General features: G+C 40.4%; 1 protein-coding gene across 2 annotated transcripts in view; it reads left to right on the plus strand.

The window, feature by feature from the left end:
* Positions 1-22708, plus strand: part of LOC120431447 (signal-induced proliferation-associated 1-like protein 2) — a 42369-nt gene that overhangs the window by 6338 nt on the left and 13323 nt on the right. The window contains exon 1 of one of the 2 annotated variants that reach the window (XM_039596564.2): positions 10299-10328. The exons of the other annotated variant lie outside the window; for it this stretch is intronic. Coding sequence (XP_039452498.1) covers positions 10314-10328 — 15 coding nt within the window. The 5' untranslated portion in view covers positions 10299-10313. Of the gene's footprint in view, positions 1-10298; positions 10329-22708 lie in introns of those variants that run through there. 2 annotated transcript variants of the gene reach the window in all.

The following is a 22708-nucleotide window of genomic DNA, read 5'->3' on the forward strand; positions in this document are numbered from 1 at the left end:
TGTTACCAAAAACGATAGAACAATACTGCTCTAGTATGTTGTTGTTATTATTTCACAGAACACGGACAAAAGTTAATTCCCAAAATCGTGAATTTTGCTCATGAATTTGAGAACTACGAAGGAATATATTCACGTTTATTCATGAATAAATTCCTTCGTGGTTCTCACATTCATGAACAATATTCACGATTTCGATAATTGATTTTTGTCTGTGTACACTCAACCCCCGGTGGTTGGTCACTTTTTCGCTTGATACTTTTTTAGTTTGTACCCCGTTGGTTGGTCAAAGTCAAACTAAAAAGTGACGAACTGTCACTTTTTACACAGCGCTTACGAACACTATCAAAACAAACGTTTGGTAGTGAGTGTGAACTCCGTGTAAAAGGGGTGTCAAACCAAAAAGTGACCCCGTTCGTTTGACAACAGTTGGTGTCAAACCATCGGGGTTTGAGTTTAGTGTGTTTATCTTGAGTTTTATTTAGTTTTTTTTAAATAGATTATCTTTTCTAAGATTCAGGATGTCCTCTATAGAGGAGAAAATCGTGACGTCAGAAATGAACTCAAATCACTCAAAGTTCATTTTTTTGAGTGACTTTAACATTTTGGCCTAGTTTGACAGCTACATTGTCCTCAGTTTTTTTGTGGGAGAGAAAAGGAGGCGAATACTTTATGAAAATCATACCTGTCAAAATTCCTAGCCTCAAAATTTTGTCGCGAGTTGCTTTTCTCCTCTATTCCATATACACTCAACCCCCGGTAGTTGGTCACTTTTTCGTTTGACTTTTTACACCGCGCTCACGAATACTATCAAAACAAACGTTTGGTAGTGTGTGTGTGAACTCCGTGCCAAAGGGGTGTCAAACGAAAAAGTGACCCCGTTCGTTTGACAACAGATGGTGTCAAACCATCGGGATTTGAGTGTAATTTAAACATTTAAAAAAATAATTTCTGTGGATCTTCATAATAGAAATCAGTTGTTTCTATAGATTGCCAATTATGTGTCCCACGCCATCGGAATCGAACCAGTTAAGTGGATTATCGGATTTGCGAAACCTTTTTTTGGACACGGACGTCCACTAAGGATACATGCAACAACTACAAAATATCAGTGAAAGTAACCAAACCGCCAGCTTGTTGTGACGCTCGACGTCGCGTGAAATGCGATACCTCCGCGAGGGGGCTCCAAAATTCAGCAGAAAAAAAGCAAAACAACCGAACTGCTTTATGCTCGTTCATTTACGGATTAGCGCGCCGTGGTATGTCCAACGCATGTAGCTACAAATGTAGAGCTGCTGCCTATTGTCCGGTGTCCATAAGGTATCATAGTTCTCGCCCAAGCGAACACGTGTAAGTCCCTAAGCGGACAATGGCACCACCACACGTCGAACGATTAAGGGCATTTGCCTTCGTGACTTAATTACACCCTTAACAAACCTTTGTGCCAGTGTGCTGTTACGCACCGCCAGCCCAAGTTGGTGAAATCCAAAATTCTGAGTACGCGCGCGGGCCGATGGACATTCCATTTCACCGGGTGAGATGTTTGGGTGAAATCGTGGTCGTGGAATCGTTGTCGAGTCAAACGACGTACTTCGCGCTAGGCAGCGCATAAAAATGGCTCGATTGCATAGCTGGGACTCCGCGGCCAGCGGAGTTAGTCAGTCGGACTGGAAGAAAGTAAAATACCCACGAGGATAGGTCGTTGGACTAAGCAAATTGGACGCGAAACGGACAGTGAATGTTCGCGGCGGCAAGGTGGCATCGTCGACAGTGACCCAGTTGTGGCGCGCGGGCTATATCGGCCATTGGGATTCGGAGAAATTGAAGGGGAATTCGCGGGTAGTAAATATGATGATGTGCGCCTCAATATTTTGCAGTTGCGTGCGCGCTTTTGATGATTAAACGATGCGCCTATGGCCAGTCGTTATGGTTAATTTAAAAAATGCGATCAAATTAATTTCATTGCCGTCGAGCGATACCGGAGTTGGAGAAAGCTTCCCTTCACTTCTTTGAAGTCAAAACTGTGGCATGATAATTACATTCTCCTCAAGCTTGTAATTGACGAAGATTTCATAAACTTTTTAAAATTTCAGAATTTAAGACATTGCTACTAACTATCAAGACTGTACGTTGTCTTCAACGGCGTTGGTGGATCGTGCCGCTGTGAGGCAACATGCTGCATGTTGCACTATGCTTAATCCCATCTGAGGCGCTCGATGCCTTAACATGGCTTAACCCGCACAGATCCACGGAGATAATGAGATTGCGTAATCCCGATTAAACTAAACACACTCACAAACGCTCTTAGTCAGTCAGTCAGTCATGGGTGCACGCGAGCATAACAAAAGCACTGACGCGTAACAAAACTATTTTCACTCACTTGTTGAGTCCCTTCCTGTTGCGCCCCCACCCTGTGGAAACATGGAAGCATAACCCACCGACATGATGCCGCCCAATGAAGCCATCCACGCTACGCTACAAACAATCTCTTCAAACCACACACGCAACAAACGGGCTGTTTATCTGTGCGCGATATTTCATTAACCGCGCGATTCATTTATGTGTTTAATGAAAAGTGAAAATGGTGGAGCGCCACGGGGTGGAAAGTTTTGCGGTATATAGTTAGCATTTTTGTATTGTTTTATGTCAAAATAATCAAATATTTTAATTGAAGTGATTATTTTTTCGCTCTTCATAGATGTGACTATATTTTTTGGTTTCTCTTAACTTTTAAAATATTCCTGAAAGCCCTTTCCTATTATCGATTATTGGTGATTCAATTTATAAGTTTATTTTCGCTCAGTTGAATAAAAAATAATGATGATAAAATTTTAATATTATTTAATCTTTTTTAGTCATATGAAAATTAAACTTTCTTGGGCCCTGAATAACAATTATTAGGGCAAGTGATTTTTTCACGACAAAAAGGAATGTCAATTACAAAACATTGGAATTTACCAGTACTCCAAACTCTGCTTATAAACGCAAAAAAAAATATAGAGTGTGGAATTGTGTACAGGAAAGTTACTGAAACAGTTAGCAATTGGTCAAGGAATTTATGAATTTATGATTCAGCTTTCATTTTTTAACTGCAATTTTAGAAATTTTATATGCCAAAATATCTCAATAACGAAGCTTTTCCAAAACAATACATTTAGGTACCAAAAGTACATTAGTAAAATATGTGGAATAAAATTGTAAATGTGATAAGGGAAAATTGAAAATTAAAAAAAGTAAAATTCCATTTACGTTAGTTTTTTAACATAAGTTAAAACCGATACCTCCAGAAAATCATAAATAATACTAAACTGCTTTTAAAATCTGTAGTTTGTACCAAATTGAACAAAAAACTTCATTCATTACCAAAATATACTTTTTTTTCGTCACGTTATACAGTCCAGACTTGATTATCCGAAGCCTCGATTTTCCGGAGTTTCGATTATCTGAAGTTTGATTATCCGAAGATTTGTATAGGACTTCGGATAATCAAATTAGGAACAAAAAAACTATTTTCGTATTTTTTCAATTTTCTTCTTTTTAACATAAAATTTGAGTTCTACGACCCCATTTTAGTCAAGTTTAAGTTGTTGATTGCATATTAAAAAAATAAAATGCATTTTTTCAATATTGCATCACCGCCATGTTGGCCGCCATCTTGGATTTAAAAATTATAAATCATTTTAGCGTAGCTTAAGGGTCATACCTAAGCTCGACAATCAATAGTTAGACAACGAGAAAAAAAAATTTCGTGATTCGATTATCCGAAGCTTCGATTATCCGAAGTGACATTTTTCCGCGGCCTTTGGATAATCGAGTCTGGACTATACACAATTTTCTCATCGCTATTTTAATAGATTTTACAGAGATTTGGAAATAAAATAGCTCGAAATATTTTGCCTTTTCTTCAAAGTTTTCAATCATTTTTATTTAATTATTTTTGGAATTTCGATTAATTCAAAGAATAAGTTCATAACTAGATTTTTGTTGTTGAAAATGTACAATCAAAACTGTTTTCACACATTTTATAATCAACTATCTGTATTTTATTTGAAATTGAAATTAACAATATCATTACAAATGAGTTTTAAATTTTTAATGCACTTTTTCACAACTACTTCCATTATTCCAGTTAAAAATCTTGTGAAGTGTTTACATTATAACATTAAAGTTTAAATAAATACATGTTGGAGAAAAACATGGCTTCCAAATTCGCGACATTTCACGGTTTTTAACAAATTTTACGGTCAAGTACAAATTTCACAGATTACGTGGTTTCCTCGAAATCACAAAAAATCATTATTTTTTAGTTCATTGTTTAGCATGAAATTTTTTGCCGCATAGTTCCGCTCTACTCAAATGTTAGTATCGATTTCTAAATATGTTGATCGAATTTATTCTCTTTTTTAAATGTCTCATTTCTGTCAGGAGGTTCTTTGGCAAAAATAATAAGGCACATATTATTTTATTTATACATTAGGATGGTCCTAGCCAGTTTAAGCTAATTTTCAAAAGATTTTTTTTACGAAAAAATGGGAAAAACATTTTTTTCTTATCATCTTTTTTGATGGATTTTAGCTTAGACGCAAATTTAAGGGTATTTAAGAATATATAGTCCTTTTTAGGTAATTATGTTTTTATTTGCTAATAATTATTTATTTTATGTTGACCAAAAATTCAAAATCTAAAATATTTTAAAAATGTTTCACACACCCCCTATTGTAATTCTTTAAATGTGTTTTATAGGCTTATATTTTTTTACTATAGTTATAACGAAAAACTCAGTTAGACCGGATTTTATTCTTCCAATTTTTGCTGTCTTTTTGGAAATATATTTTGTGGATCAAAAATCCTGCCTTAAACTTAAAAATATCGCATGAAACATAAGGATGCCGTTTTGACCGCGAAAATGACAAAAATATTGTTATCGGATTTCCTGTAAATTTCATATAACATACTCAAATAATGAGAGGAGTTCATTAACAGGATTCCAAGGTATGTATTTTTTTTTTGTAAAGAAAAGCGCAAACAAAAAAAAAGGAAAAATCTACTTTTTGCAGTAAAATGGGCAGACATTATAAATTAAATATTAATTTAATTAAATTACTTCTGAAATAATTAGAAAAAAAAATCAAATTATTCGCTCTATAGCATTGCCTTGGCGTTCTCGATTGCGAGATTCCTACTCGAAACTAGGTGTTCGAAGGCTTGATTGTTGAGGCAATTGCAAACCTCTTTTTACACCTTAGCTTCCATCCACCCCGGGATTCGAACTGACGACTTTTGGATTGTTAGTCCAACTGCCTACCAGCGACTCCACTGAGGCAGGGACCCAGGGAGACGACTCCTACACCTGGACTGAGCTAACGACCTAACCTTTTTTAGGTTAGTCCGGGACCAACATTTACTTCCCTTCCGACGGAAGGCGTGATCAGACAAATCTCGTCTCGAAAAATGCTACCGGGACCGTCTGGGATCGAACCCAGGACGACTGGGTGAAAGGCAATCACGCTTACCCCTACACCACGGTCCCGGAAATAATTAGAAAACATATTAAATTTTAAGTTTTTGGCAAATAAAAAGAACTGAACAATTACTGAGAAAATGTATGATAAATCATCATCGAACGATAAAAATCGACTCTTCTACTTCAATCATTGTTCGCCAAGTCAAATTGCATGAAAATAACTTCCTCAGTTTGGCCTTCACGGGTGCCACACACCTGATCTCGCCCCAACAACGCGCGCTCAGCTGTTAAAGCAATCAAAAATGTAGCGTAAAATTTCCAATTTTTTCCTATTCCCCCCAAAGCACACACACACACTGCTGCATTGTTTTCCTTTGGCGTTTACAAGCCGGCAAATCTTCAAGCCCAATTTCATCCGCGGCTGACTACTTACAAACGACCTCGCGGCTCTCCGACTTGGAGCTATTTCAGGTTAATTTTCATTTTACCTATTTTTTTTCCTGATGGGTGATGGTGCTGCTGTGGTTGAGATTTAACGTTCCGAAAAATTATTTCCATGATTTTTGTTTACCAACTCGAGTTGGTGTGTGTTTGTTCAGGGTAGTTTTGCTCACTGATGAGCAGATAAACTTTGAACGGGGTTTCGAAATCAAAACATTTCGAGCAAAGTACTTGGCATCTTTCGAGCTTTCAAGCTCGTCAAAACAACAAAGTAGCATGTGCTCGCAAAGTGCAAGCATCCAACGCTGGTAATTGAAAATGAAACAATTAAACTGTTTCACACCATGAGCGCTGCTCTATCAATACGGAATCCGGAGATCTGGCAGATCTGAACAGAGCCCAAAATTGGTCCAAAATGCTACAAGCGAAACGTGAATGGTGAAAAATTATTATACGCTAAACTGCTTCTCCAAATTGGACGAATCGACTGCAATCTGTAACATTTATCAATATTTCAAAATAGAGAGCATTTTTGAAAAATGAGTCGAATCAATGAACCTTGAAAATCCAAACACGCGAATCGTACGTGTATCTTATCTGGATCAAGAGGTTTCGATGATTGCCACTGTCAAACAACGCGTTGAGAAATCGGTTCCATATAAAAATAAAAGGATTACGATTTGCAGCAAAACTGGCTGGCGCAGCCAGCGATAATTAGTACGAGAACGTCCTCTGAACTGGACTGTGACAGAGTGCGTCAACACACCGCACCCCGATCGATAAATTTCGTCCCAGTTGTATTAAAAATGAGAGAGAATTTCAATTTCCTTTCACTTTTCGGCGGATCGAACCCGATAAGCTCGGATTATGGCTGGGTTTCGGAAAGTTTTTTTTTGTTTTTATTTTTATTGCACCCAGACGTGCTGCACTCGTGCGGGGTTGACACGAGAAGATCATGATCGCGAAATTTGCGCGAATTGCCGCGCAGATGGTTGAACGGGCATGCGGTCACGATCAACTTGATAGAAGTGACAAACAAAAGCTCTGTTTGTACTTTCTCTTGCGGGGTGAGCGTGAAGGCACTTTTGAGGCTTACGAGAATTTGCGCTAATTGAAATGAAACTTTTCGCGATTTTATTGGAGCGAGATGTGATTAGCGGATATTCTAGAAGTCGTCGTGGAATGTTAATTATTATTGATTTTTTTTTGGCGGAGACTTTCACCAACGTGCGAAACTGAATTTTATGACCCAATTTATAAAATGGGACCCAAACCCATATTGCCCTTCAATCACTAGCGTACCCAGCTCTTTGAGGAAGGTAGGGCAATAATATGGACGTTTTGAAAAATACGTCATTTGTGGACACCCCTTGACCAAATTTAGTACAAATTTCTGAGGATGGTGGGGTAGTTGCCCCATGTTGCCCCACCATGTGCACGCCAGTGACTTCAGTAAAAAAATAAATTAAATAAGACAGTCTTGTGCACTGCTGAAAAATCGCAACTCTTTTAGCTTGAAGTATTTTTTGATGAATTCTCCTCATCAATATCTACTTTTCCAATGTCACCAAATCGATCAGAAAATCCGATTTGAACATTCGGATTTTTGAAAATATCGATAAAATTTGTATATGAATGCTGCTTAAAAAGTATTAATATTTGAATGGAATAACTTAGAATGCAAAATGGCTTCTTGATAATAGAACATGATTGAAAGTTTTCCAGTTTTGTCAGAATATCTCTGAAATGTTAATCTCATAATATTCGATGAGGCATGTATATCATTTCCCGCCCGTGTGGATCAATCGGACCGCGCTCTGGACTCACAATCCAGAGGTCACCGGTTCGAATCCCGCGGCGGGCGCTCTAAAATTCTTTGTGTAAATATGGGTATTCGGCGCCGTCGTTCCGAGCTATACTTTCATACACTTAGGAGCCCAGGGCGGCGAAGTCCTTGTAGATAAAAGGAAGACACTAGTGGTTGGTACTAGCAATGGTGGCCGACAGCTATAAAGTCAACTTCGTTTTTTTTATGTATACCATTTCTATCAAAACACACTTTGAAGCTTGATTAAAGCTTCTGATTGCTCAAAACAGACCCTTTCACTCTTGAGCAAAAATCGAACGCGACGCAAAGCTGTTCTGATCCATTCTTACCTCTTGTCACTTCCACACCAATCGCTACTAAAAACTCTCTCTTTTGCTCTCCCTCTCATTCCAATCGGGTGGTACAGCGAATGACTCAAAAGAAACCGATTGCGCTATGTCGCTCGAAGCTGACTCAAAATAGTCTGCGGACGGCTTTGCTATGATTATTTAAGAAATTGCCTAAAATCAATGTTAGCATTAATATTTAAAAAAAAAATATTGATAACACAACATCAAAGACGCATTTGACAGCAATTTCCACTACACCGAATTCTAATTGACGGTAAAATGTGGTAGGGCAGGCCAAAAGAGCGCCGCGCTGGTATTTTGTTAGATTCTCTCCTCTCTGAACAAAATCGTTTGTGATGCGAGTCGACGGACTGAGCAGGCAAAAATATTCACGAAGTATTTGTATCGCTATGTGCAGCGATTGACCAAGACGCTGGCAGCTAGCGAGTCGTGTTCGATCGCGAATGGTCAAGGGCTCTTGTAAATATTCGTTTGGCGGCGAGTGAGTGATTTTTTTTCCGATAATCAGGACCCTAAGGTTGCCAGCTTTTTTTTTCTTTTGCTCTGTCTGTTGACGTCTAAGACCGTAGAAGATCCATCTCGACAGGTTGCCAGCTTTTCTATGTTACTTAAGAAAAGGTTGCCAAATTTTCAAAATCTTTACCTTATTTGAAAGATTTTTGAAACAACAGTTTTGAGAGAAAAAGACAAAACTAATTTATGATTTTGAAGAAACTAAAACCCTGCAACTAACCGAGATGCATCTTCACATAAAACTGCTGGTGGCCCGTGATATCGCGCCGGGGGGAAGAGCACAGCTCACACTTTATTGGCAATTTTTCACTTCACTCTGTAAATGAATTAATTGGTACTATTTGGTGCCCATTAGACAGACCGGCAGACAGGGCAGAAATTCCGTCCCAGACTCAGTCGTATAAAAAGAGTGATGAAGGGGAGGCGTGAAAGAAGTAGCTTCGCTCAGTGAATGGTTTTGACGGAGCTGGAAAAATATTGACGCTTATTGGCCAATATCTGGGGCTCCTCAGTCACAGAATAATGGATCTAATTAATAATTCAATTTCACGCCTGTTGCTGTTGCGCGTGTAAAGTGAAAAAGAGATGATACGTCTTGGGTGAATGGGTTTGATGGAACCTTTGTAACGCCTGTGGTCTTGGTTTTGTCAATGGCATCGATATATGAGGGTGAGGTCATAAATTTAGGTCATGATCGTATTACTGTCAAATTGTTGCCAGTATCAATTGTAGTTATTTTCGTGAACTTGTTGAAGTGCTAAGTCCGCTACTTTTGATTCTAATTCTCCATTCACCGATACACGGATAGTTTGTTTTGAAATACACTACTTTCTGACGGGTTCGAGGTCTCCACGTCGAAAGCCTGAGCTGTCCTTGTCGTGGCTCCAAGCTGCTACGAACTGTCCAAGTCCTACGCACTTCAACGGACTCACTTTTCCATCGATAGATCATAGGTTTGAGGGGGCGCCCACCACATTTGCGGGTGCGAGAGCTTATAGATAGATAGCCTGTTGTGGTTACTCGGGGACCCCGGCATGAAGCCAATTACTTACGAAATTGACCGCCAATCGGTTTGACAGGCGGCACACGCGACCAATAAGAGTTCTACACGTTTCGTAGATCATAGAGATCGCGGAGTTGCGGCGCTACCCTAGGCTGCTGACTCACTTCGTCACGCCGCCGCCGGGGTTCGTTGTCTCGTGAGAGTTACCGCGGCACTCGGCGATCCAACTCTCGGTTGGTCAGTCGTCCAAGTTCGTTCAGCAGTAAGTGGGACATTCCGTTTCGTTCTGTGACGAGAGGGATCAGCGATTCGCTCCAGTTTTGGGGATTCGCTGTGGGAAAATGTCGGTCTAAAAAGAAGGGCCGAGGCAGCCAGTCTGCTTCGAGTGCGTTCTTATCGGACGGAAGTCGCCAGCTGTGCACCTTCGCACTGCGGCGGCGGTATAGTCATCGCTATAAAAAGAGTCAATGATTTTCCTTATCAATAAATGTTTACGTTCAGTTCGGTCTGCAGTGTGTGGTGTGTGCCCAGCTGACTTGGGGCCGTCACCGAGGCTGTTACATATCGATTGGAGGTTTGCCCCGTGGACACAAACTAGAAATCTTGACGGGGTCGTAAAAAGTGGCACAATTCCGAGGGGGACGGTTACGTTGGATATATTGTCTTTCTGGTTTGTTATGGAACCTCATCGGGACATAAAACATCGAATTACAAAAAATGGGCCTGATAACGGTACGCAGTGGGTGCGATTGTCGGAAATTGTTGTATAATTCTTACTACTGTGACACACATTGATTGATTGATATTTTACTAATGATTTTTTTCCTCTCTTCTCATTTTAGGTAAGTTTCACCAACTAGATGTTTAACGTAAGTTATGACACATCTCGCATTGTAACGATGTCCTCAAGCTGTCTTCGGGAGGAAAAATATTTACCACTCTGTCGCATTAATCATTCCCTCTTGGCATTAATGACCCTGATTATGCCACGCGACTTGAACGGAAATCGACTGCAACATTGTATTCGAAAAAAGAAGGCGCGGATAAGCCCTCTCCAGAGGGCCATGTTTGCGAACTTGTCCTTCTACCAGTTTTTAATCCGTGCGTTCCTTTTTCTTGAATATCTCAACGCAATAAGGTGAAAGGGGGTTGCTGCTACCTTTTGAATAAATCGAAAAGTTCTTTTGAGGTATGTCGTGCCCCGTTTCCCCTCAAAAAAAGCCACCGTGGCACCCACTGCAGGTGAAAGGAACCGCCCAAGAGATTCATCACCGAGTAAAGCAACACGTGTAATTGAAATCTTTCGTTAACTTGACACCCCGCAGCGCAACGCGATTTGAATCGCTCGTTTGAGTCACACTACTTACAGTGGTTGACATTTGGAGATGGCGTCCGTGGATAGAGTCATAAAACGGTCATTTCGGACCATTGTGTGGCATGTGCCACACAAATCTACGGATCACGTGCCCATTAAGGCTTCAAAATAATTAAAAAGCAGTAGAAGATCGTTCATTACGGGCAGCCTCCTCGGCTGATGGATTAGTGATGCAAATGACAGAACTCGTGTATTGTTTCAGGGGGAAGTCTGCGCGAGATGTCTCGGAAAATTTTGTCACGTAATACCGACATTATAAATCGTTCTGCTCTCGGCAGATATGCCACCAAGTAGTTCACATCGTTTAGAGTTATTACCTCAAATGCACTTTAGCTGGGAAGCTTCGAGCGATAAATTTAATCAAGTCGTCAAGCCAATTAGACAGATCCGTCCCATTGTGGGTGCTCCGAAAGTTAATTGAGCTGTCAAAATGCACACCGATTTGAATACAATCCTCGGCGGATCTTAATCGGTACGATATGGCACCCGGAGGTGCGACGGCAGTCAAAATAAATCATCTCCGGGTGGTGCAAATAAGACAGATATCTGACGAGTTCCGCGTGGTCCATTGTTTATGGGATTACCATTTTGATTGCCCCCAACAACGCGTTTTACAATTATATGGATGAGGAAGCCTCGAACTGCTTTGTTGACTACAATCCAATCTGCCTGCATTAAGTACGTAACTCTTAATGAGCTAGTAGCTCTCCGAATCAACTATTAGATTTTAAATGACCTTTGCAATACACCCAAACAAAATTCCGCTGACATTCAGTGATGACCCAGCTACTGACATCCGTTGTCAACATTTCTGCCAAACAAATGAATGGATATTGTCTTTTGCAAGCAGAACATAACCAAACTTTTCGGCACCCTCAGCAAACGTCAAAACAATACAAATTGCTGCCGGATCTTTTTCCGGATCTCTCCCGGAAAACGTTTGCGGAGGGTACCAAAAAAAAGTAAACAAATCACTTCGTGCATCAGCCAATAGAAAGAGAGAGCAACGACGGGAGCGCAAGCTCCCGCCGATAATTGAAACGTCACTCCGATCGAAGTCCCAGAGCAAATCCACAACGTACAAGTAGAACGATAATTTATTCTTTCCGGCGCGCAATGAAGATCACGCGGCCAAGCCCCAATCATCATCGCTACAGAACTCACTCTCACCGTGGGAATCCCTGGGGTCCTACCGTGACCGGGGTACGCATCCATCCCGCTCCGGGGTATAATTCCGTATAATTTGATTATTAATAGTTTGATCAGTAAGTTCGACTTCGGGAGCAGGAGATCATGTCAGCGCGCAGATCATCCCCAAACTCTTGGTCTTGATCGACAACAGCACAACACGCGGGGTCTAAAATTTGTTAATGAACTCCGATTTCCGGCGTGCATCTCCTTTGCTCTGTGGGTCGAGCTGTAATTAATATTCATGTGGCCACACATCCCGGTGAACTTGCGGACGAAGCGGAGGCAGACAGAAGCGCCACACTCCTAGAGAGAGAGACCCCGCGGTAGCAGACCAGAAGAAGCCCTCGATCTTAGGGGGCAATGTTACGAAAGAAACTGGTTTTGTGAGGCTTCTTTCAGTATTTGTTGTTGTTTGGGTAAGAGATCCGTTGTTTTGGATTCGGAGTTCTGGAGATCATTCAGTTTGCGTTTCGTACGCGATCGTGCCGGAGATCTACTCGGCGTAATTGGCTTAACCGCGGTATAGTTCCATTCTCGGGCCGAAAAAGCGGAAAGAATCAATTCTGTTTCCGCTTTTCAGCGAACAAATCCCAGCATTCGGTCGTAATTTTACGATGTTTTTGTTGTGTAGATTAATTCGCTTCTTCCTTCTCTGAAGTGGTCTTCCCTCAGCACGAGTGGAAATCAATTTTGGGATATTTTTTCTCTACTTCTCTGAAAGACCATTTAAGACCCCTTTGAGCGAACTGCTCGTGCCAATATAGACTCCAATTGTACGCAACAGAACAAAAAAGTATTAATAATTCCCAGTAGGTGTCTAATTGGGGCTGCCCAAATCTTCAATCTACAATCAGCACCCAGCCGGTAAGATAACGATCGAACCTGCTGCGGTTCCCGGTTAACGTTTTTGCCCTCGGATGCCATACGGTCCGGTTATTAGTCGTTTATTGGAACTTGAAGTACTGGCCGAAGTTGGTAGCTTTGAACATGTTTGTACGCGTTAATTGGGGTCTGTTTTGGGCCCTTTGTACCGGGAGCAACAACATGCTGACGAATCATTCTTGACCAGCACCAGCTGGCGTAGAAGATCTTTGTTAGACCCAACTTCTACAGTATCATCGTCGTTGGTGATACGATCTGTAATTATACGGCGGGGAAGTGTAGGGAAGCCCTCGGAAGCGATTTCAATTCAAAGGCTATCATTTCAAGTAATTGATAACGCTGCCAGTAATGCTGTCAATTGGTAATACAAAGTGTGCGAGATTAAATTCTAATCGATTGATCGATTGTACACCCAAACCAATCTCCGCTGACATTTAGTGTTGACTACGCCACTGACATCTTACTTCACTATTCTTGCATTGTTAACTGTCAAAATTGTCAGATGATTTGAACGCTTCCGTATGACTGTTACGTCATCTAATTCTAACTAAGTCATATCTAGATTCAACATTAAACTCGACCCCTTCCACCAAGGTCTCGATCGAATCCACGGCGCGTGGTTCAAGCACCATGTTACGTCGGATCTAACCCAAGTTGACAGTCCAACGGGCGCAACATGATCCCCGATGGTCACGTCCAAGTTGTTGCTCTGCGGTATTGCGGTTTTTTGCTCCAACTCCATCTGCGTATAGACTGTAAAACCGGTCCCGCGGACTAACTGGCCTGGTCAGCTTCCTTCTTTCGCGTACACGATGCGTTTGTTTACACTTTTTGCAACCACCCCTCCGGGGGCTCATCTTTGCTGAAGTTGTCTTGCCATAGTCGATTCTTTCACCTGAACGGGCGGCAAATCTGGTTCTTTACTGTTCGCCCAAGTTTTTGTCAGACACAGTTAAACGAATGTTCTGAGCGACGACCGGATTGACACCAAATCGATTTGGCTAATAGCCTACAATCAATCCTTCAATCACAAGCCCAAGGGGCGCTGCAGAACTTCGGATTGGTGTCGAAAACAACGAATTTCAAGCCATTAGTAATGTGAGCTTGAGCCAATAAAAGAGTGCCATCGCTTCGGCGCTGGCCCAAATTGGAGTTTACAGAACTTATTGGACCGAATCGAATTACCTTGCTTCCTCTTTGAACTTCTGGGGCATCAGAATCGATACCGCGAGCCGGTCATCAAGCAGTCAAGCATTTCGGAGCCGGGGATTCCGGGGGAAGGTAATTGTAATTGCCACCTTGAACCTTCTCTCCGGACTCAAGAATCGATACTGGTCGCAACATCTTACGAGTGTTACTTAATTTTATTACCTCTTTTCACTGCCTCGCTTCAACGCGTCACGGTTTATGGGCCGCGTGGAGTTCGGTTAGTGTTACTAATGTTTTGTTTACCGTCTGCCCAAAATGAAACCTACTCTCCTCCGCCTGCGGCGGCGGGGCCCTGAATTGAACTTTGATTCGTTCGCCCTCTCCGCGCGGGTTTTATAGATCAATTTTAGTAGCTGTTGAAAGATCATTGTGCAGAGCTTCAGATTTTATTCCAGATGCGCGTTGCCGTTGCTCCGCGGTGGGTAATGTGGCGTAAAATTGTATTAGCTTTCAGCTCGTTTGGATTTAAATAATAGGCTGAATTAGGGTTTCGTTATTACTTTACCGACTGGTGCTGCAGTGGGTTACTTCACAGTGGAGGCAGTTTCAAGCAGGGCGAGCAATATCTGCCGCGAAGAGTTTGGTGTCTTTTTTTTTATTTCACGGGCGCTATAAGAAAAATTTGATCGACTTCTCTCTAGTTAATGAGATTGCACGCACGCAGTACCTTGACGCGCGCGGTTGTCGGTTTATTGTGATTGTTTGCTTAATTTGTTGAACGATGGTCATCGGTTTTGGTGGCCCGGTAGATGAAATTGAGAAGTGAAGGACGATGATGCTGAACGGAATTTTCGATTTTGTGAAGAAAGAAAATAGATGCACAAAGACTATTGCTAAAATAACAAAAGTAACTTACTTTTGAAATAAAAAGTTGCTCAAATTCGTATTCTTCTGTGTGCATTAGGGTGCCCAGAATATGCGACTTTTTTTCAAAACCTCGCTCTACAAGCTGATTATTGTTCCTTGAGCTGTTTTAGGACTCTGGGTCAAATATGAACAAAATAGGTCAACATCTATACCATTGATACTCGAGGGTGAAGTTTGTATGGGAAAAAAATCGAAAAAATGTATGAATAACCCAATTTTCTTTCGGTTTTGCCTGCAGAGCGCGCTACTTTCATCCAAATATTCTCGCAAGTGAGATTATTATTGGAAATTTTATGTTCTATAACTTTGTACATCATGCCAAAGCTGTAGAACTCGATCGTGAAATGTCATTAGTGATTTAAAAATTTAGTTTTTGCATGAAAAACATTTTTTTTACCAACTTTAGGCTCGAGTCAATGAGTTAATCTTAACCAATTTCGCTCAAAATTTACACAGATGCTTAAAAAACCCCAAAAAAACGTTTTCCGCTTGTGGAGCAGAGGGTTATTTATTCTGGGCAAGTTAGTGTGCATAAACATTTAAAGACAAAAACTTTAAATGGTCAAATTCAAAATCAGGTATGATCTCATGTATTGCTGATAAATTTTAATATTTTTTTTCGATTAGGTGTTTTTAATAATTTGTTAATTTATTAGGAAGATTTTGATTATTTTTGAAAAATGTAAAAATGTTTATGTTTCACACCATATTTCGCCATGAATTAAAACTGTAAAATTTCTCCAACCCCAGCCTTCGTCACCGGCCATTGTGCCGTAATGATCATCAATAACACTACAACCCTCAAGGAACATGAAACTCTAGAGGTCCCTTCCGCTCAGCTTCCTTTTCACTTGATTCCCGGACAAGCTTGTTTTTTTTTTTCGTTCACCTCTCCAACACGAGCGCTCAATTTAAGCCCTCACAAACACCACATCAACTTGGTGGATGTTGTCAATCTCCGACCCGAACCCATAACTGCTGGTTTACGGGGTAATCTTAAGGGTCCCCCTGCTTGTGGGCTCGTTCCCTGGCGTTCCCATGTATTGGTGCCTGCGCTGCCGCGACAATAACAAAAAGAAAAGGAAGGTCCGGATAACCGTGACACTCACACCGGCTCAGCCGCGACCGGGAGATCTCTCGAGAGAACCGGTTTCTGGTTGCGCCTCAAGTCTCCCTCGCCGTCCCAGACCTTCCTGGAGCCCCGATGTTTCTTTATTTAACCCGTTTTTTGTGCGCTTCAACGCTTGGAACTCTCGAAAACGTGCTACATCGAGCATTAGGTTAGGGTTTCTCTCTCTCCACGGCTTGTATGCTGGTTGGGTGGACTTGGGTGGACTTGCGGTCTCTGGTGGTTCGTCGGGGACGCAAGGGGCTGGAACGAATTAATTCACGAGCAACTTACGATTTCCTTTGTTGTCTTGTGGGGGTCTCGCGATGCATTTAAAAATCTAACAAATTTTCGCCAAATCCCTGCTCAAGCTCCCTCTGAATGACTGCTCTGGCTTCCCCTTCCCGGATGGCTTCAGATTTAAAGACCCCAACGCGTACCCCACTTACAATCAGGGAGCTCAAATCTTGGTCTCGTTTTTTTTTGTGTGTGTTGCTCTCTGACTTTGCTGGAACCTCGTGCACACACTTCTTGAATGAATCACAGCGCAGACCCAGGTGTGCTCTGGGGTCCCTCGACCTCCTCTTTGTGAGTTGTTTTTGCTCACTTCTTCACCGTGTTCTGTGCAAAGTGTACCCCACGGAAGATACGCGAACGCACATAAATAATTATGTATACGTTCGCAAGAGGGGCTTATGCTTAAATGCGTAATAATAGCGAACAGCTTAAAGTAGAAAAAAAAACAGAAAGAAAGAAGTTGTCTGATGTTATGGATGTTACACGGTAGAAGAAAGAGAAAATTAAAAAGCTACCTTTCCCCGCACAGAGTTTCTAGCATTCGCTGCTGAACTTCCCCTCGAAAGGTCAAACTGAACGCGGTAGAATCTACGATTCGGGAAGCCATGAACCCTGCTGCAGGGACCCCGGAGAATGGGGCGTTTTAAGTATAATTTTGTGTAAATTTATTTCTCCGCGCGCATTCAAATGTGCGGTAGATTTCCTGTTGCCCCTATGCAGAGCTTGAAGTAAATGCTGTGAGAGAGCTTTGGCTTGCCTTTTTTTACTCTACGAACTACGATTGATTACAATGCGTGCTGCTCGAATTGACGGCTGTCGATTTGTTTTTTTTTTGAATAAATGTTCGTGAAAAAGGTAGATTCCTCAAAATACTAGCAACAACAGTATTTATATCGATCTAAAAATTTCTTAAATAGTATTGGGTACAACATTACAAAAAAAGCATAATTTAGTAACATTTCAACTAGAGCGTCCAATTTCCCGGGGTTACAAAATTCCCGAGAAACGGGAAATTTTCAACAAAATTCCCGGGAAATCCCGGGAATTCCTGGGAAATTTGAAATTTATCGAAAATTGTTCTGATCCTGGTTTTGGTTAATGTTTTGCAACAAAATAGTATGAAATAACAAATATAATGGTCAAAATAAGTGTTAGGTTCAATTAATGCCTTAAACACATAAACTTTGGAAAATATTTGCAACGGCCTTATCATAGAAAAAAAAAGTTGTTTAGTAGTTTCAGATTTAAACCTTACTCCCTTGGTAGCTCTAGTAGTTTATAAATTTTTAACTTTTGACTGTAATTTCTCAAACACTTTTAGACAAATAAACCTAATTCTTCTAGCAAAAATCCTTTTAAGGGGTTACATACATGTAAATCGTCAAAAATGTCCGAGGTTGGTATGAGCACACATTTAAACTATTTTTTAAATCTTTTTGCAGGGCATTAAAATATATATTTTCATCTATTAACAAAATAAATATGAAGACATTTGGATATACCTTTGCCGAGATATAACTATTTTAAGTTTGCAGTTTCAAAAAACAGGTGCCAAGATATCTCAACACTGCTTTGACAAAATCGGCTTAAAATTTTGGTGAAGACTCGTTGAACCGGTCCTGTGTGCATGACGAAGACCGATTTTCAAAAACATAATTCTAATAAAAATATTTTTATGTTTTTCATATAAAAATCGTCAGTTTTTGATTTTTGTATTTTTTAAAAAAGCAAAATTTCAAAATCGGGCTTCGTCATGCACACGGGATATTCCGAGTCTTTACCCCAAATTTCAGCCAGTTTGGTCCATTGACAGTTCGCTTTGCGCATGGCAAAATTATGAACTTAATTCGTCTCTTACTCAGTTCAGTCACGAAATATCTTCATGAAACTTTCAGGAGTGATTGAAAATCATCTTTTTAGTGAATTAGGTGAATTTTCTGTATTATCAAATTTTGTGATTTTCTATCATAATACCGTAATTTTTGTTTCCCAACAAATAAACAAGATCTATTCCTAGTTGTGAATGCTTCAGAAATTATTAGCATCTGAAATAAATCTTGACATGAAATTTTCAGACAAACTGATAAGTTCAATAAAAGCAGTTAATTGAATTTAAAAAAATAGTTCTATCTATTGCAAGTTTAAAAAAATGTACCAAAAAGTTAAGAAAATGTATACTTCCGCTTGAATTTCGGGAATCCCTGGAATTCCCGGGACGGGAAATTGGACGCTCTAATCTCAACTCTGCATTCTAAGAGTATTTCGTCGTTCGACCTTTTGGCGCACACCCAGTTCTTGGCCAGTTCAAAACTGTGTACACATGACCCGCCACGAATCATTCAGTCTGATTAATCCAACTTAGCTTAAATCCAAACCATGCGTCAAGAATCGTTGGATCATCTGTTGGTTCGTCACCGTCACGTTTTCTTGATCTTCTCGATGCTTCTTCCTTCTGCGATCAGAACTCGACGCTCATGCTGCGGATTTATCCTCTGGGTGTTCCGTACGTGCACGTTTCAACTCACACTGCTGATAGCAGCCGCATGGTGAGTTCGTTGAGTCGCATAAATTAAATTGACAACATCTGGTTGCGCCCTTTCTAAAATGTTTTCTTTTTTGCACACTTTCCGCAAACGGATTTTACGGCTGCCGGAAACGTATAAACACACTTTCGTTGCTCATTTGCAAAAACACACCCGGAGTTGAGTTCCATTTTTGGACGCCTTTACACGTGACACATTTGCGCGAGAAGAAGTTGCGGATGTAAACCAGGTCGTCGGGCGAAGACGAGCAGCAGCACGTGTTGACGTCGTGCGGATCGCCCCATAGGTCATGACTACTGCCGACTCCGCGACGGGGTCTAATAACTCTCCGGCCAGACCGAAACGGAATGCGCGTGAAAAATAGCTGCAATTATGGATAATTAGATTTGGGGTTATTTTGGTTTTGGTTAGAAGATGTTTGGTGGGCGCTGAAGTTCATGGAAGAATCAATTTTCGTACGAGAAGTCAGAATGAATCGCACAATGGGATTGATGACCTTTCACTTTTGTTTACGCGGCACTTTATCGTAATTCAATAATAGACTCCGTGTTACATCCCCCACTACAGTGTATTCGTTCGGTGTTGGTCGGTCATTGGAATCGTTCAACACTTACCCACACTTGTGGGTCTTCGAGTGATCGACAGCCGTGTGAATTCCTACATCAACCAGTTGACCTGATGGGGTGTGTGGGAAGCCCGTTGAAAGTGAACTCGCGACACCCCAGTTCGCGAAGGAATGTCTTTTAGGGTATTATAAACTCTCTATCTATATTTACATACCAGTCATGTGCGCGATTTCAGTACGGAAGTACCGGCAGTAGCAACCCTTCTCTTATTAACAACTTCAGCTCGCGCTGTCCCGCGGAATTCCAATGTCAACATGCAGCTTTCGCTTTCAATGCCCCAGTTCCCAAAACGGACGCGGTCTAATCCCGCTTACCTAATAGGATCTACAGCGCGCGTTCACTGGCCTTTCCTTGCGCAGTACATCCCACGAGAATTCAGATCAAACACCTCACCCAGAAGTAGACTTCTAAACCTTCGTTTGTGTGACACAAAGCCGTCGTCATCCTCTCTCTCCTCGGAACGATCGTGTAGGACTTCGTGTTATTGTACAGCTCGTCGCGGCTGTTATGAAAATCGCAAGCCCCACACAGAATAGAGAGTAAATAAAAACGCTAATCAGATTATACAATTGGCCTGCCGTGCGCCGCCCGTTTCGGGCGGTTCTCAGCTATAGCTCCGCCGTTGCATATATTCATAAAGTGCAAAAGTGCAGCGTGCGCCGCTTATGGAATAGACGAGGAAGACTTGTCAGACTTCCAGTTCTTTGAACAAACGCACGACGCCGCAACTGCTGTCAAAGGGCGCGGAGCAGCGTTGTATTGGATGATGGACATCGACGAACAGTTTCGTAACGTGGTGTGGAGTTGTGCCTACTCAGCTGATGTGGCCCAGTGTCGTCGGGGACCTCCCACTCAGATGTTCTATCCAATGTCAGCGGTTTTAGAAGATACCGACTCGTCACAATTCTATCAACGAGTTTATTGAATCCAAGATTCTCGTATTCTTGAATAAATTACAACTGCAGTTCAGACTTCAATCTGCAGAACTAAATATAGCTCACTGAATGTCGCGCACACCTCGTACAATCAACCGATTGTTGGGTGGTTCCATTGAAATTCATTGATCAGACACGGCGGCTTTCCTTCAATATAAGCCAATAAAAGTGACCCCCAGGAATACACAAACGCACGCATCAGGTAAATAAACACAGCTGTGATGATTCTACCGGCAACTTGTCCCCGGGTTGAGCTGGGAGAGGATTCCTTGCCTGGAAATTGGAGAAGTGGTGACAATCGGTCTGTTTGTTTGGTGTAAGCAGATATGACTTTGGGTAAATCCAGTTATCTTTCGGTAGAGGATTTGTCAAAGTGGGGCATCGTTTTTTGTTCATTTTACGTTCATAACTTTCGACAGTGCTGCCAGATTTTGAATATTTACCACTCAATCAAAAGTATTTTTTTGCAATTCCGTTGTGAAACTACTTACTTTTCCTGTCCTGTCTGACCAAGCAACGAAACGGCCTACTTTTCTCTAATAGAATGGAAAATAAATACCTTTCAATACCAGTGCTGAAAAATTGTACTTTTTAGCACTTGTATCGAAAAGTAAGATTTTTCAATTTTTTTTGTTTTTAACGACGACTTTACTCAACACATGGATGTTTGACATATAATTCAATTCAAAAAGCGTTTTTTGGAATTGCAAAAAATGTTGAAAGCTATTTGTTGGAGAACTTGATTTTTCCAGCACTTGTCGTATTTATCCAACTCGGTAAACCTCGTTGAATAAATGTACGGCTCGTGCTGAAAAATCTTCTTTTTGTAACTTGTTGCATAAACTACTATTTTGACAACTCCGTTTGGAAACTATTTACTTTTCCTGTTATTCTCAAATGACACAAAGGCCTGATTTTCTTTAACATAAATAACAGAACCGAAAAGTAATACTTTTCAGCACTCAAATGAATACCATAAAATTGAACTTTTCACCATTTTTATTAAAAAGTTAAAAAGGTTTCAGGTATAACCAGGGTGAAATTGAAAGAATTTCTTTTTTTTTTTAATATTATTCAACGGTTAAAACTTTTCTCATCATTCATATTTCAAAAACACTGCTGGGTCACACAATGTCCTAGTACGTTTTTTAAATAGTTTTTTTTTTCAATAGTGCTTAAAAAAAATAGTTTCGGGATGACTTTGATAGTCACTGTGTTTCTTACAAATTTCAGCCTAAAAGTGAGCAAATTGAATTAATGACGTCAAATTGATCATTTAGCAAGGTTTTTTTTATGTTTCATTTGAAAAATTCACAACTCAATATATGTTTAACTCAATTTAGGCCGTTGCAAATATTTTTTGAAGCTTATGTCCCTTGACAATGGCCAAAGTCGAGGGGGGAGGGGGGGACAAAAAATTAAAAAAATATAAAAATTTAAATTACAAGCCATGGTATAAACATTTGTATTAAAAAAAAGTGATTTAAAATGCATCTTACATCTACCCAGTTGTTTTGAAATCATTAATTTTCAAAATATCTAAAATGCCATTTTTTGTTGCCGTTACAAAAAAAAAATTGTAGCAATTCATACATTTTCCAAAGATACATAGAAAGTTGTCCTACTAAAAATGTCTATAAATTTGATGTTATTGTTGATTTCTGTTTTAATAACCCTTAAAACTTGTAACTTAGAAACTTATTTTAGCTGATCTTGATGTAAAATTGTTTAAAGAATCCGAGAATGCAGTCCGTTTTCCGACACTTTGACATTTTGAGAGTATTTTAATCAATTTATTTATAAATGTGTGCATAATTTCAGTTTACCAACTTTTAAAACCATTAAATTTGTTGAAAATTACTTCTTGAGGTGCTTTGAACACTTCAATACCAAGCTCAGTATGATTCCATACCATTCTGTTTTAATTTAATTCGTACTTTTTATAATGCATAAAAATCATCAACCTATCAACGTCAGCCCGGTTTGGAAAAATGAACGCCAAACTGTTGGAACTTTTTTTTTTTATTCGAGTCAGGCATAGGTTTAAAGAAAATGATTTTGAAGGGATTTTTTCCAATA

The sequence above is a fragment of the Culex pipiens genome, chromosome 2 (assembly GCF_016801865.2).
Source record: "Culex pipiens pallens isolate TS chromosome 2, TS_CPP_V2, whole genome shotgun sequence".
Taxonomy (NCBI): domain Eukaryota; kingdom Metazoa; phylum Arthropoda; class Insecta; order Diptera; family Culicidae; genus Culex; species Culex pipiens.